Source organism: Canis lupus, chromosome 3 (assembly GCF_003254725.2).
Source record: "Canis lupus dingo isolate Sandy chromosome 3, ASM325472v2, whole genome shotgun sequence".
In the NCBI taxonomy this organism is placed as follows: Eukaryota; Metazoa; Chordata; class Mammalia; order Carnivora; family Canidae; genus Canis; species Canis lupus.
Genome location: NC_064245.1, coordinates 47,678,069 through 47,691,888, shown reverse-complemented (window position 1 = coordinate 47,691,888; position 13,820 = coordinate 47,678,069). Strand labels below are relative to the sequence as shown.

The 13,820-nt window shown below is 43.2% G+C and overlaps 1 protein-coding gene across 1 annotated transcript in view; it reads left to right on the top strand.

The window, feature by feature from the left end:
* The window catches only part of ST8SIA2 (ST8 alpha-N-acetyl-neuraminide alpha-2,8-sialyltransferase 2), a 65,773-nt gene that overhangs the window by 21,049 nt on the left and 30,904 nt on the right, over nt 1-13,820 (top strand). Inside the window, exon 2 of the mRNA XM_025437686.3 lies at nt 11,536-11,598. Within this exon, the coding sequence (XP_025293471.1) occupies nt 11,536-11,598 (63 nt within the window). The remainder of the gene's footprint in view (nt 1-11,535; nt 11,599-13,820) is intronic.

Here is a 13,820-nt window from a genome sequence, read left to right as displayed (position 1 = left end):
AAGCACTGCGCATTGGACAGGTATTCTGCTTCTTTTTAAAGAGTAAGATTTATCCATAGCAGTCCACATGAATGAAATGAGAACTTTTCAGAGCTGCCAACCTCTTGCTTCAGGTTTTTTTTTTTTTTTTTTTGCAAGAGTATATTTCTAATGCAATACAAAAGGAAAAAAATTACAGCCCAGGTTAACACTATGTCTGTAGCAGGAGGCCCAGGGACTGCCAATAAATGGACACCAAGTGACTGGCCAGTGGAGGTGCTATGGTCGAGTGTTTGTGTCCTCCCAAATTCACATATCGGAACCCTAACCCTCACTGTGATGCTGTTAGGAAGTGGAGCCCTCTGGGTGGGAATTCAGTCATGCAGGTGAGGCCTCATGATAGGATGAGTGCCCTATCCAAGAGACCCCACAGAGCTCCCTCACTTGTTCCATCACTAGAAGTTAGAACAAAAAGTCAGATTCAGATGAGGGAGGAGGGCTTCACCCTACCAAGTTGGCTCCCTGATCTCAAACTCTCCACCTCCAGGACTGTGAGGAATACATATCTGTTTATAAGCCAGGCTATGGTATTATGTTCCAGTACCCCAAATGGAATGAGACAGTAAGATTGAAAGATTTTTCATATAAAACCACTCCTGGATCACATTTTATCCGTACTGGTGCGGTGCAGGTGAAGAATCTAATTTGAATATTTCTCCAGTTAGCTCACCAACTGTCTCACATCTACTTGTTGAGTTAACCTTTGCTTCCTCTCAACTTCCTGGTGTCTCCCTGACAGTATATTAAATCCTTATCTGCAGCAGGTGAAGGGCAGGATGCTGGGGCCAGCTTTCTGCAGGCACAGAAAACCCCAATGCCGGCTCTGCCAGTGTTTTCACTGCACAAATCACTTAATCTTTTGGAGCCTGTCTGTCTTATTTCTAAAACCAAAATATGGAAATTAACATGTCCCTGGTAAAGAGTCAGCACATGGTGGGGTCAAGCAAATGAGGTTATTAATATTTTTCACTGCTCTCTTGAAATCTGCATCCCCTTCCTAAAAATATGTTTTATTAACGTATCCATCTGGGACAGGGATTGTCACCTGGGTTGCTTCCTAATTCTTAGGAAGTAAATTTTGCTGGGGAAAGAGAGGCTGTTTCATTTGAAAAACAAAACAAAAGCATATTCTGGTATACTTTGTATTTGAAAATTTTATAAAACTAATATTTTGTAAGAAAAACTATAGAAAGTAATACTGGATGAAATCTTGCTGGGTGTGAATATAGCGAAAAATCAAGACTTTTAATTGGGGGCTCTCTCGGTCTAGGGAGTAGTGAGAATCAAGGAGGGATTTTTATGTCATTATAAGTGGAACCTTAAAGTGTTGAGAGGAGATGATTTAATATAATAATGGATTTTCTGAGCCAGAAGGAATCTTAATGATGCCCCGAGGACTTTAACCCATCTCTTTGTTGGGAATCGTTCATCATGTCCCTCCATAGTAGCATATTTCCTATTTCCTCCAGAGGGAGATCTGTCCCATGGCCAGACCCAGGAAACCCTGATTTTACCTATTCAGGAAGGAAGAAGCGGCCACTGTCATCACACAAGATTGGGATTCGAATAAGATGGGGAATGAGTAGCATCCATTGCAAGATGTTCACACAAGAGCTCGTTTGATAGTGTGACAGGCACATAGACCAGATTGGAGTGATGCCAAGAGAGGGCAGAATGAGGAACACAGAGGGTTAGTGTAGACAATGCTGTAAGAAGTTTGCAGAGTACTGGCAAGACATAGAGAAGATGCTGAGGGGAATATCGAGTTAAGGTTGGGTTGTTTATTTAAGATGAGGAAAGCAAACATATATATAAATGCTGGTGGGTATGAGCCAGTTACATGGCAGATAATCAGGAGCTGGGCTCCTGAGCCTGTCTACTGGGTTCAAATCCTGGTGTCCCTACTTAGTTTCTGTGCTGCCCACAGAGAAGTATTTCACCTTCTTGGTGCCTGAGTGTCTTCTCACATAGAATGGATAAGCATTTCTGCTTCACGGGGCTCTTGTGAGGTCCAAGATAAGTATCAGAAGTATTAGCAAGCTGAAAGGATGCTGTTGAATATATGGAAGAGAGAGGAAATAGTTGATAGAACAAGAGTTTCAAAAGGCAGGAAGGGATACAATCCAGAGCACAGGTGGAGGTGCTGGGTTTGGATAAGAGAACAGCTAGCTCCTCTCTTGTAACAAAGGAAGGGAGGAGGCAGGCTCCTTCTATTTACAAATATTCACTGAGCCCTTATGATGTCCAGGCACTGTGCCCAACACTGGGGGTGCAGCAGTCAACAAGGCAGACACACGCTTCTGTCATGAAGCTTACAATCCAGGAGCAGAGTCAGATAGTGTGTTTAAGACATGAATATGGTGATAAGAAGACAAAAGGAGCTGGGAGTGGGGAGGGCCACGATGAGGGGAATAGCAGAGCAGAGCAGTTAAAGGGGCTGGTCAGAAAAGGCCTCTCCAAGGAAGTGACATCTGAGCCAAGGTTTGAAGGATCAAGGAGTGAATCATGGAGCTATCTATAGGAAGAGTGTTCCAGGGAGAGGGAATAGCCAGTGCAAAAGCTCTGCGGCTGGAGCACCCCTATGGGGACATGGGTAGGTGGGCAGTGGTGATGGAAGTGAGACTAGGGTTTCCCTACTTCCTACCCTGGCCATGGTTCTGGGAGGCTGAGTCCTCTTCTCTAAAATGGAAGGACACCTTCAGCTTTTCTGACTCATCTATTCGTTCAGCAGCCCTCTCCCGAGCATGTTTGGCATACAGGAGAAACACACCCCACTCCTCACAATACAGAAACGAGCAGGCCCCTGTCCTATGTTCAACCCCAGTCTGGCAAAGCCACAGGCTAGTGACGCTGCAGTGGTAGGGAGAACCTTGGTGCAGGTAGGACCAGGACATGGAAGTAGGATGAGTACACTGGCCCACTATAAAGCAGGGCCTTCAGAATGGGTCAGGGGGACTCAGGAATATCTCTATAGCCATGAACGACTAACAGAGGTCTTATCTACCAAGAACCTCACTGTCTCCAGCTTAAGCAACAGAATAAGTATGTCTCATCTCTGAGTTTTAACTGTCTTGGTTTCTGGTTTTTGAGTGGTCAGGGTTTTGGAACACAGCATTCTCTTAGAAGTCTCTCTATTATAAAGTCTGTCTTTATAAAATGGGTACAGATGGGAGGATGGCGAGTCCCACATGGATTGGTGATCAGTGCCTCAGTTTACCCTGAAAGGGCTCTGGTTTGGATGATAAATCATAGGGCCCCCTCCCCACCACCACCCCATTAGAGGTGACAGTTTCATGATGAGAAAGGATCAGCAATAAACATGGTACAAAATGTTTGGCATCCAAGTGACTTGTTTACTTGAATGTTGATCTGCAGATGCCTATCTGTACTTTTATATGAAGACTAGGGAAATTGGCTGGAATATAATCAAAGCCCTAAGTTCACACAGATGTTTTCTGAAGTTGAGCGAAGGGAGAGCCAGGAGTGAACTGGTTCCTTTTTGTATACTGACAGAAGCTGATTAACAAGCAAAAGTTTCCTAAAATCAAAGCAAATGAGTAATATTTAATAATTTAATAATAAGCTAATATTTAAAGTGAAAAAAGGGAGAACAGCCGAGAAAGGAGCTGAACAGTGGATGAGGAGAGCTCAGGGGCATTACAGATACACCCATGAGCTTGCCGACCTCACCCTTGTCCCTGGTATCAACAGCAGAGATCTCGATCGTCATGGGAACATCATTGTCAGGGACAAACCCTACACAGGTCTCTTCAGAGCTCTCTTCCCGGCATGTTTCAATATCTGTGAGGTTCAAGGGATCCACAGGAAGACTCGCTGTATAGGAAAGCTGTCCCAGAGACTGTTAGCAGGTAAGTAAAGCTTTAGACTTGACCTGATGAGCAAGAAGCTGAGTTCATGGAACCAGAGAGAGACAAACTGGTGACAGGCATGAGGGCACTGGGGATAAGTCTAAATTTGATGGAACTACCATAGCAGAAGTGTCACTTGCTGCCTATAAAACTGACCTTTACGGTCACACCCAGTCCTGGCTGGCAGTCCAGAAGTGACTGGCCAGTTCCAGCTCTCAGTATGATCCACAGTAGTTGTCACGCTAGCGAAGAGCTGGCAGTGAAGTTCATGGTCCTTCTTGTTGGAGCTATGACTTCAGGAAAGCTGTGCTCAATCAGAAGGATGTCATCAAAAAGAAATACGGCAAAGACGCCTCCCACGTGGAGGATGAGAGGCATTTTGCTCTTCACTCCCTAGAGCAGAGGTCAACAAAGTGTAGCTCATAGATCGTATCCAGCCAGCTACCTGTTATCATGTGGCCCTCAAGCCAAGAATGTTTTGACATTTTTTAAAGGTTGGGGGAAAAAAATCAAAGGGCGTGTAACACTAATATCGAGTGCTTTATAATATGTCCTGCAGTGTTCTAAAGCCTTGCATTCATTAGCTCATGCAATCTCTACAAAAACTCCGTGAAGTGGATACTGTTACTCATTCTGTAGATGAGAAAACAAACGAAAGCTTCTAGATAGGTTAAATAATGGTCAAAGATCACACAGCTAATGGCTAGTTCAGCTAGAACTCAGACCCAGGGAGTCTTATCACAGAGCCTTGTGCTCTTAACCTGCATTCCTGAATGAAAGGTTCTCCAACCCTGTAAGCGTAGATAGAGTAGAAGTCCAAATGAGAGATTCGATGAGTGGCAAAAATTAGAGAGGGTGACAGAACATGAGAGACTCTTAACTCTGGGAAACAAACAAGGAGCAGTGGAAGGGGAGGCGGGTGGGGCATGGGGGTAGGGTAACTGGGTGATGGGCACTGAGGGGGGCACTTGACGGGATGAGCACTGGATGTTATACTATATGTTGGCAAATCGAACTCCAATTAAAGAAAAAAGAAAAAAAAACAAAAGAGAGATTCGAGACACGTGTTCTGATGAGTTCACAGGAGGAAAGAAGGAAAGGAAGGCTCTATAGAGGATATCATGATGACAGGACTACTAGCTTTAAGTCTCAATTAAGCAAATTCTAATCTCTGCCCCTCCCCCAAAGAATTGCATTCTTCTCATTGTAAAATCTTCCATTTTTTCCTCTTGGTCCACAAAGCCTAAAATATTTGCTGCCTGGCCCTTTAAAGGAAAAGTTTGCTGACTCATAATCCTGGAGAATGCAGCCCCTTGGAGTTGCTATGAAATGTGACTAGAAAGGCTGGCTACACTTATAAGGTTGTGAATGGCATGAATGCAGTAACCTCTAGTTCTTAGAGTTTGGAAAATATAACCTCGAGCTTCAGGTCTCTTGATGACTTCAGCCATTATATCACTCCTGACTAGCTTGTGGCTGGGTGCAAGTCCTTCATCAGGGACTACCCAGTGTGTCTACTGAAGATGCCTTAGATCAGGATGACTGGAAAGCTGGGAAGAAGTTCCCACTAATGCAGGTAATATACAGGTGGTAGGGGATGGTCTCACAGTGCCCAACCCAAAACGAATCACTAAGCCTATGGGCAACAACACATGTTACTGCCTTCTGCTCCGAATGAATCAGAAACCAGTGACAGAGTCTCCTCGGGAATGCAAATTGGCCTAGTCCAAAGGATGGGGGTGCCATGTTTCCCACTGTGCTAGGGCAACTGAAAATAATTTTATTGCCAGCCTCGTGGTGAGGATCTGCAGTGGATCAACGAGGCTGGGCCTCTTGCCCATGTGAGCCCTTGGCCAAGTAAAACTAGCCCCATGGAGGAGGAGATGGACAGAAAAGCTTAATTTTCCAGCAACGAATTCAGGAAGCTCCTAGCCAAGTAAGCCCTGAGCAGAGGAGAGCCACTGAACTATTCAAAGCCGGGTCAGCTGGTAGAACCTGTACTCCTCTTCTAATCACAGATGCTCAAGGATCAAGATACAAACATCTTGGAGGAGTCTTTCCCTCTTTTGTCTTTGTGATGTCCTGCCTCCTGAGAAGGGCCACATCAAAAGTCAGGTTTCTGATGCATGAGCTACGTGGAAGAGTCTTTAAAAAATTATACTAAGTGAAAGAAGCCAGACACAAAGGTCAAATATTGTATGATTCCACTTATATAAAATATCTAGAATAGAGAAATTCATGAGGATAGGAAGTTGATAGAGGTTACCAGGGTCTAGGGGCAAGGGGATTATTAGGAAGATACTATTTAATGGGTGCAGAGTTTCACTTTGGTTGATTAAAGAAAAACTTCTAGAGCTACATAGTGGTAATGGCTACACAATATACTTATGCCACTGAATTGTACACTTTAGAAGGGTTAAAATGGGAATTTCATGTTAAGTATATTTTGCCACAAAAAAATTTTTAAAAAAACTCACCCTTAAGGCCTGTAGGAAGCCCTTGCTCTGTCCATGTGACTGACCCCAAATGAATCATCCCTTTCCTTACTGTCCTCCCCACATGCATCTCTGGGGCCATATACTTAGTGTGTCCCTTGGATGTCAACAGGTACAAACTACAAGTGGTTTTATACAAAAATTGGAGGGGGGAAAAAAAAGCACTTTCAGTATCCTCCCAAAACTGTGAAGGAAGAACATCTGCAAATTCATGATTTGTGCTTTAGTTTAATCTTTTATTCTCAAGACTAGTCAGTTGTTTAAGTTGGGTCTAGACTCTTAATTAAAGCTGACAGTTTGTTTACTGGGCCTGATTCTCCAGTGAGAAACAGAGAAGACAGGAATTCTAACACAGCTACAAGACTCCAACCCACTGGATGTTACCTTACCCATAAACAACTGGGCTTGGGTGAAAAGTCAACATAGAAATGCAGTTCTCAGGTTTGCTAACTGCTTTGCATCAAAAACAGAACTAATTGTGCATGTTTTTTTTTTAATAACATAATATTTTTCTGTATTGTCTTATTAGTTTACCAAGTATAATCTACTTGGAGAGAGTATTGGGTCAGTGGTGGAAAGGAGATCACTGTCCTAAAATGTAGAGCTCTAAAGCAGTGAATCTCTATCATTGCTATGGCTGAGAATATTTAGCAGGGTCAAATATACAGTGGTTATTACCAGTATTATTCCTCATTTTATAGAGTTCTTTATGTGGGCGTAGTGCTTTCCCATATATTTTTTTCCTTTGGATGATCTAAGCAACTTTGTTTCTATGACTTCAGCACACTGTGAATTATCTCTAGCAAATTCTTCTCACCTGATAATCTTCTTATGTTACTCAACCAAGCAGGTATCAGTAGTCTCCCATTGTAAGGAATATAAATTCATTTTAATAACATTGAAGGCAAAACCTAATTAGAAGAAAAAAAAAACCCTCCTTGTCAATTCATGTGATTCTTGCTGAGCCGAACATCTGCAGTTTACTTCTTTTAGTGACAGTCTGCCCCGTTCTATGGATATCTGAAAGGTGAAACTGTGTCTTGTATAGTGTAAATAATATGCACGGTGTGCACACTGGGAAGGGAAGATTTGGGGAAAAAGTCCCACTTAACCTTGAAGTTAGATTTGATTCACTGAGCCCCATTTACACAAGGCTGTGAAGGTGAACAAGACAGAGTTCCCCCCTGTTTTAATATTAGTTTTATTATTATTTAGGTATGGTCAGGCCAACAGGTCAGGAGACAATTGCCATTAAAAAGATGATTTGTTATACTCCTAGATCCCAAGGGGCATGCCACACCATACAGGGCCACATAGAGAAGCTCTAGGTCACTCAGAAGGCAGTGAGACAGGGAAAACTGTGGGCTAGAGCCTTTATTGTTGTTCTCACAGGAAGGAAGAGTAAGGCAGGGCCAACAGGCTGAGGTTGGCTAGTTTGAATAATGTCAGCAGGCTCTGGGACATAGGGGCTGGTCCTAGCTGTCTAATACCTGGCTCTGGGGTGATTAGGGCAGGGGGATAGTAGCCCAGAGTGCAAGACACCAATAGGGAGGTAGCAGGGGTGTGGACTGTAAATTGGTTGGTTTGTCTTTGAAAGGTACACTCCCAAATAAGTTGTTTATTGTCTCTAGGAATTGGCTAACCCTCAGAGGGGCAGGCCCTTCAGAATACAGAAAATAAAAGACCTGATTAATGCATGCTCTCCAGGGGCTGATATTCTAAAGTGGCGAGCAGCTGGGGAAGCTGCAACGAGGACCAAATCTCCAGGCCCTGGTTTCAACTCTAAGAAGAGGAGTTTGGACTAGACACCTAAGATTTCTTTAAAGTTCCTCCATTTGTGAGTCCATGAAATAGTTGAAATAATTAAATACAGAATGAAGGTGACAAATGGCTATAAGACAATTGAATGCTCTGGAAAAAGAAGGAAAAGATGGTAGAGAAGTGAAAATGGGGATGGTTTGAAAGGGAGGCATAGATGTTGGCTTGGTGTTCAGCTTGAGAAGGTGATGCAGATGGGCTGGCTGGGGGAGGAATCCATGTTCCCCGGGGCAATGGGCAGAAAGCAAGAGTTAGAGCAGAGATTCTGAATGGAGACAATTTTGCCCCCCTGCCCCCAGGGGATATTCGGTCATGTCTGGACACATTTTTGGTTGTCATAACTTGGCGGGTGGGTGCATAAAGTGATGGAAGCCAAGATGCTGCTGAACACCCTACTCCCAACCGCACCATTAAAGAAATCTCCCACCCAAATGTCAACAGTGCTGAAGCTGGGAAGTCCTGAGGTAAAAGAAGAACTGATATGAAAAATGCCCCAGAGGGATGCCTGGGTGGCTCAGTGGTTAAGCGTCTGCCTTTGGCTCAGGGCGTGATCCCAGAGTCCTGGGATTGAGTCCCACATCAGGATCCCGGCAGGAGCCTGCTTCTCCCTCTGCCTATGTCTCTGCCTCTCTCTGTGTGTCTCATGAATAAATAAATAAAATCTTAAAAAAAAAAAAAGAAAGAAAAAAGAAAAGAAGAGAAGAGAAAAAGAAAGAAAAAGGCCTTGGATTTGCAGTGCCCACATCAGGTCTTAGTGCCATTCGGGATCTGGCCTGGTGAGAAAGACTCAGGGAAGTAGTTGTTGTTGGGCACATGGTTCTCTCCAAATGCTTGGTCACATTAATTCAGAGGGCTGCATAGAGACAGTGCTCTCTCACCTGGTCCCTGCTTCAATTTCCTGAAAGACACTATGCACAGAGTTTACTGAGGATTGCTTTTTTGTATAAGCAGAGTCTTAGATTTTTATAAAGTCAAATCTGTCTTATATTTTCTCTTATGATTTATGTTTACCTTTCTGAATTTTAAAGTCTTTCACATACACTCTTCATACCTCATCAAAGATTTGATAAGTATTCTCTTTCATTTTCTCACCAATTTCTTATGGGATACCTTCCTTAAAAATGTGCCTCTTCAATTCATTCTTTCCCAGATGGTACTACAAGTATTCTTGGGGATAATATGACTTTAGGAATTCCACTGATAAATATTTTTTTGTTAAGGACTTTGTGTTCTTTTCAAATGCATATATAATCATGGTTTCAAATCTGTATTTTTCACAGATGGCATTGCTTAGGATAAGGAGTTTTTAAAGATGAGTCCATTTTAAAACTTAAGTAGGTAATGGTGTGAGTGATAAATGAAACATGGTGAACTGGTGGTAGGAGTATGAGAATCTCTATTGTTTAGGAAACACTAGTTAAATCACTTGAAATTTATTTTGCTGTGTAGAATAAAGTATCACTCAACTCGTTCCCCTCCACCTCATCTCTAGATTGTTAACCAACTACTCCAAACCATTTATTGAATTTCTCATTGATCATGACTTTTTAAAGCCATATATCAATTCTTATATGCAGTCTTTCTGCATGATCTTTTTTTGTTCCATTAACCTTTCATTAGCCTTGAGCTATTACCACACTTTTAATTACTGCACTTGACTTAATATCTGGCTCTGCAGGTCTTCCCTCCCCACAAAGAGTACTGATTTTGAGGACAGGGGTCAGGGTGCAGGGATGTGAAAGGTCAGTGACATGTGGACGGTGGTACACCCAAGAAAGCCCTTGGGGTTTGATCTGAGTAGACATAGTTACAGGGCCAGAGTTGGACAGATATGCCCAGATCTCTGAGTTAAAAGTGCTAGAGCTCTGTCATCTCAGGGAGAAATGAGGAGGGACAAAAAGGAAATATTAGGCATTGATTTAAGATGTGAAGAGCCAATCCATGAAATCAAGAACTAGACCGGGAATGATGGAAATTTGAGACCTGAGGAAAGACCTGAGGAAAGAGACTCTGGACAGGACATAGCACACTTCCTGTTGTCTGGCTATTTGGCTATGAAATAGGAGAATGTTGCCTGTTGCCAAATAATGCTGAAAGGACATTTCAGTCCATTAGGAAAAGACATGTATGCTTTCACACACATGCATACACACAACACACGCACAGTGTTATAACTACAGATATGATAACCCTAAAAAGCAGACAGAAAAATCCAGACTTACAGCCAGTGTAGAGATAGGTGTTAACTTCCCCCAAAGAATTTTCATTAAATCACAGAATCCCTTGAAACACACAGCTTTGCCAGTGATTTAATTGTTTCTTTGGAGTGCTCCAATACCCTGACTGAAAGGCAAGATGGAACTTTAAAAAATAAGAAAAGTATGAAGAAATAGCTCCTCAACCACACATCCTATAAATCAGTGGGGGAAAAAATATTTAATTTAATAAAAATAATTAGTCTCACCACTTTTTAAAAACCAACACAGTGCACAGGGTGGACTAAGGTACCAAGGGTAAAAGGATTCATCTATCCCCCAGCCCAATGTGATAACAAAGCAGGGTGAAACTTCATGGTCCTACAGCCCCCCTTCAGAATGGAATTTTCCAGAATTGAATGGATGGTGGGGCTAGAAAGGGCCTTGGAAGGCTTTTACCCCAAAAACATATTCCAGAGTGAGAAGCAGAGGACTGACTCCATTATTCACAGATCACCTGCTCCCCCCTACAAAGTGACACGACTTATTATTTTTTTCTGCCACCAAAAGGCAAATCATTATCACATCTGGTATCACATTGAGTTAATCATTGCTGCCTCTGTTGAACTTCTGGTGTCTCAGGTTTGGAATGTGATGGACAACATTCTAACACATGTGAGAGCAAGAGAAGACTGGGGGCAGATACTGAATCATGCTAGAGTGAATGCCAAGTCCTGCTGAGTCATGGAGAGCAGATGCTGAGTCATGTTAGAGCAGATGCTGAGTCATGCTGAGGGGTACTATCCTGTTGGATTAACTAGGGCAGATTAACCCAAAGGAGTTTGTCTCAAGACTCAAATGAAAGTCTCAACTGGAAACCCTGGTATGAATTAAAATAGTGTTCAAGTGGGAGGTGGGAAGGATCTGGGAGGCCTACTTCCCTGTAAAATGCTTGGGTCTGTGTCTGGGCCAGGATGATGCCCATTCTGGAGAAGCCAGAGTGAGATCTCATTCTCCCTCTATAGTTCTCCAGGCCGGCTGCGGGATCTCCTGGTGATTGAAGAGGGCTTTACAAAGAAGAGCTGGGTTTATAAATAATGCATTTCCTTTGTCTTGCAGGGATTCTGGAGGCAGAGGTACAATCAGATCAGCTGTGAACAGCTTACATAGCAAATCTAATAGGTTTGTAAATTAGATTTTGTGTTCATTTGTTTTTGCTGTAAGGCAGCTATTAATCTGCTTCTCCTCTTTGCTGGATGGTGCCCTTCTTACTTAGCAAATAGATCTGTTTCCTTTCACTTTGGCTTTGCATTTCCCTAATCACTTTTGGGGAGGAGCTGTCGATAGAAGAGACCATGAAATGGCCCAGGGTCTAGAGGCTGCAAAGATGGAAGACTCAGATGGGTAAGAGCTACTTTCTGGAAAAGAGCCCACATACTTTGAAGCACTTGAGCCACCAATGTGCTTATTCATAACTTGTGTTTTTGCTGAGCAATGGAAGCTCTAAAGAGAATCAGGAGTTTCTCTCAGTTTCATTGTGGTAGGTGGCTTATCTAGGAGTTTAAGATGGAAAATAAAACATTCTGGAACTTCACAAAAACCTCTTAAAAATATTTAGGGAGTCAACCTAATAATATTTATCTTGATTGTTGAATGCACAAGCTAAATTCTGAAAGAGTGTTTTCTCCTGTGATGATCGTTGGCCAGGGGCAGCTCAATACACAGGAGTGAGCAAATGCTTTGCAAGCCACAGACCCCACTTGCCACTGACTATAGTTGGGCCATACCTCTGAGTCCCCATTGTCCACTGATGACAACTGTCCCATAGCTCTGACCTACAGTCTATGAGCCTGAACTCAAGGAACATTGAAAGGAAGAAAGAATGCCACATTATTTGACATAAGCAACCACTACTAAAAATGAAGGCCTTGTTTTACTTCCTAAATATCCTATCGTGGTCAGTCTGGGAATGAGAAATCCAAATTATTTGGAGTAGAGTCTGCTATTTGCCCTTACATAGATATTTTTTAGGTTTCTTGACCCTATCAGACCTATTCAATATATCCATTCCTAACCCCACATGATTCAGGAAAGTGACCTCTCTCTCCCTGACATCATTGCTTCTAGATCTCAAATGACCTCTTAACTACCTGGAAGCTACAAATGAAGTTCACACTATGCCTGGTTAAATGCAAGAAAAAAAAAAGAGAGAGAGAGAGAAGGCCATGTGGCCTAAGTTTCTTTCTCCTCTACTGTGGAAAAAAACGTCCCCTTTTGGAGAAAAAAGATCTTGCCCCTTGATCTTGCCACAGCTAAGCCCCATGGTAACTTGAGGGTGGAAGAGTCTTAATCAAAATTGATTATGAGAAGCAGGAAGAAAGAGTCTTAAGAGCCAGTCAAACCTGGATTCATTTCCTGTGCTTGTTAAATGGGGCCATGGGCAAATTATTTCTCCCCCTGAGCCTGTTTCCTCATTGAATTAGGACAACTCCCCAATCCAGCTGGGTTTGTGCAATGTAAAGCATGTAAAACCAGTGACCTGAGGTGGTTCCTGGGTCACCTAATCCATCCCCTCAATCTTACAGAGAAGAAGGCAGAGGCCAGAGACCTGAAGTGATTTGACCAAGTCCCCTACCTCAGTAGCCACAGAGCCAGGGTTGACATCCAGGAAGACCATGGTTGGCAGTGCCAGGTCCCCTCCACAGTTTCACTAGGAAGTGGAGAGAGAAATGGAATTTTGCCAATAGTCATGCCAGTGTTTACCTCTTTCCCTTCCTCACCTCCTCCACTCTGTCCCAGAGAAGCCTAGAAACTCCTTCTGGAGTTTTCCAAGCAAATCCCCTGGGCAAGCATCCAGGATAGGAACCTCTGCAAAACCTTATGGCCTCAGAGAGCCTGGGATCACCCAATGTGCCCCAGTTTCTAGGGAGCTTCACTTTAGATGAAATCCACATCAAGCCATAAGAGGCCAGGTTCTGGTCACTTATTACCAATGGGAACATCAGCTAGCCCCTTAGGAAGACAATGCCCCATCACAAGCAGTCAAGTTTTTCTATCACAGATTTAAGCTGCAGTGAAGTTTGTGCTCTTGGGGTGTGGCAGCTGGATCTGTGGTCCTGAGCATCACTGCTCCTGCCTGTGGCCTGTGCAGAAGGAGGCAGTACCAAAGGGTTAAAGCCACAAGCAGCTCCTCCTGGAGCTTCATGAGAGGGCAGTTAGTGAGAGGTGCAGGAGACATCATGGTCCTTATAGAATTCCAGAACCTGAATGTTAGATATCTTCCTCTTCTATACCCTTTTTCTATAAATGGGGAAACTGAAGCTCAGAGAGGTAAAGTGATTTATCCACAGTCACACAGCTTGTGGAATCTTTTCATGCACACCTTCTGCTTCCTTTCATGGAAA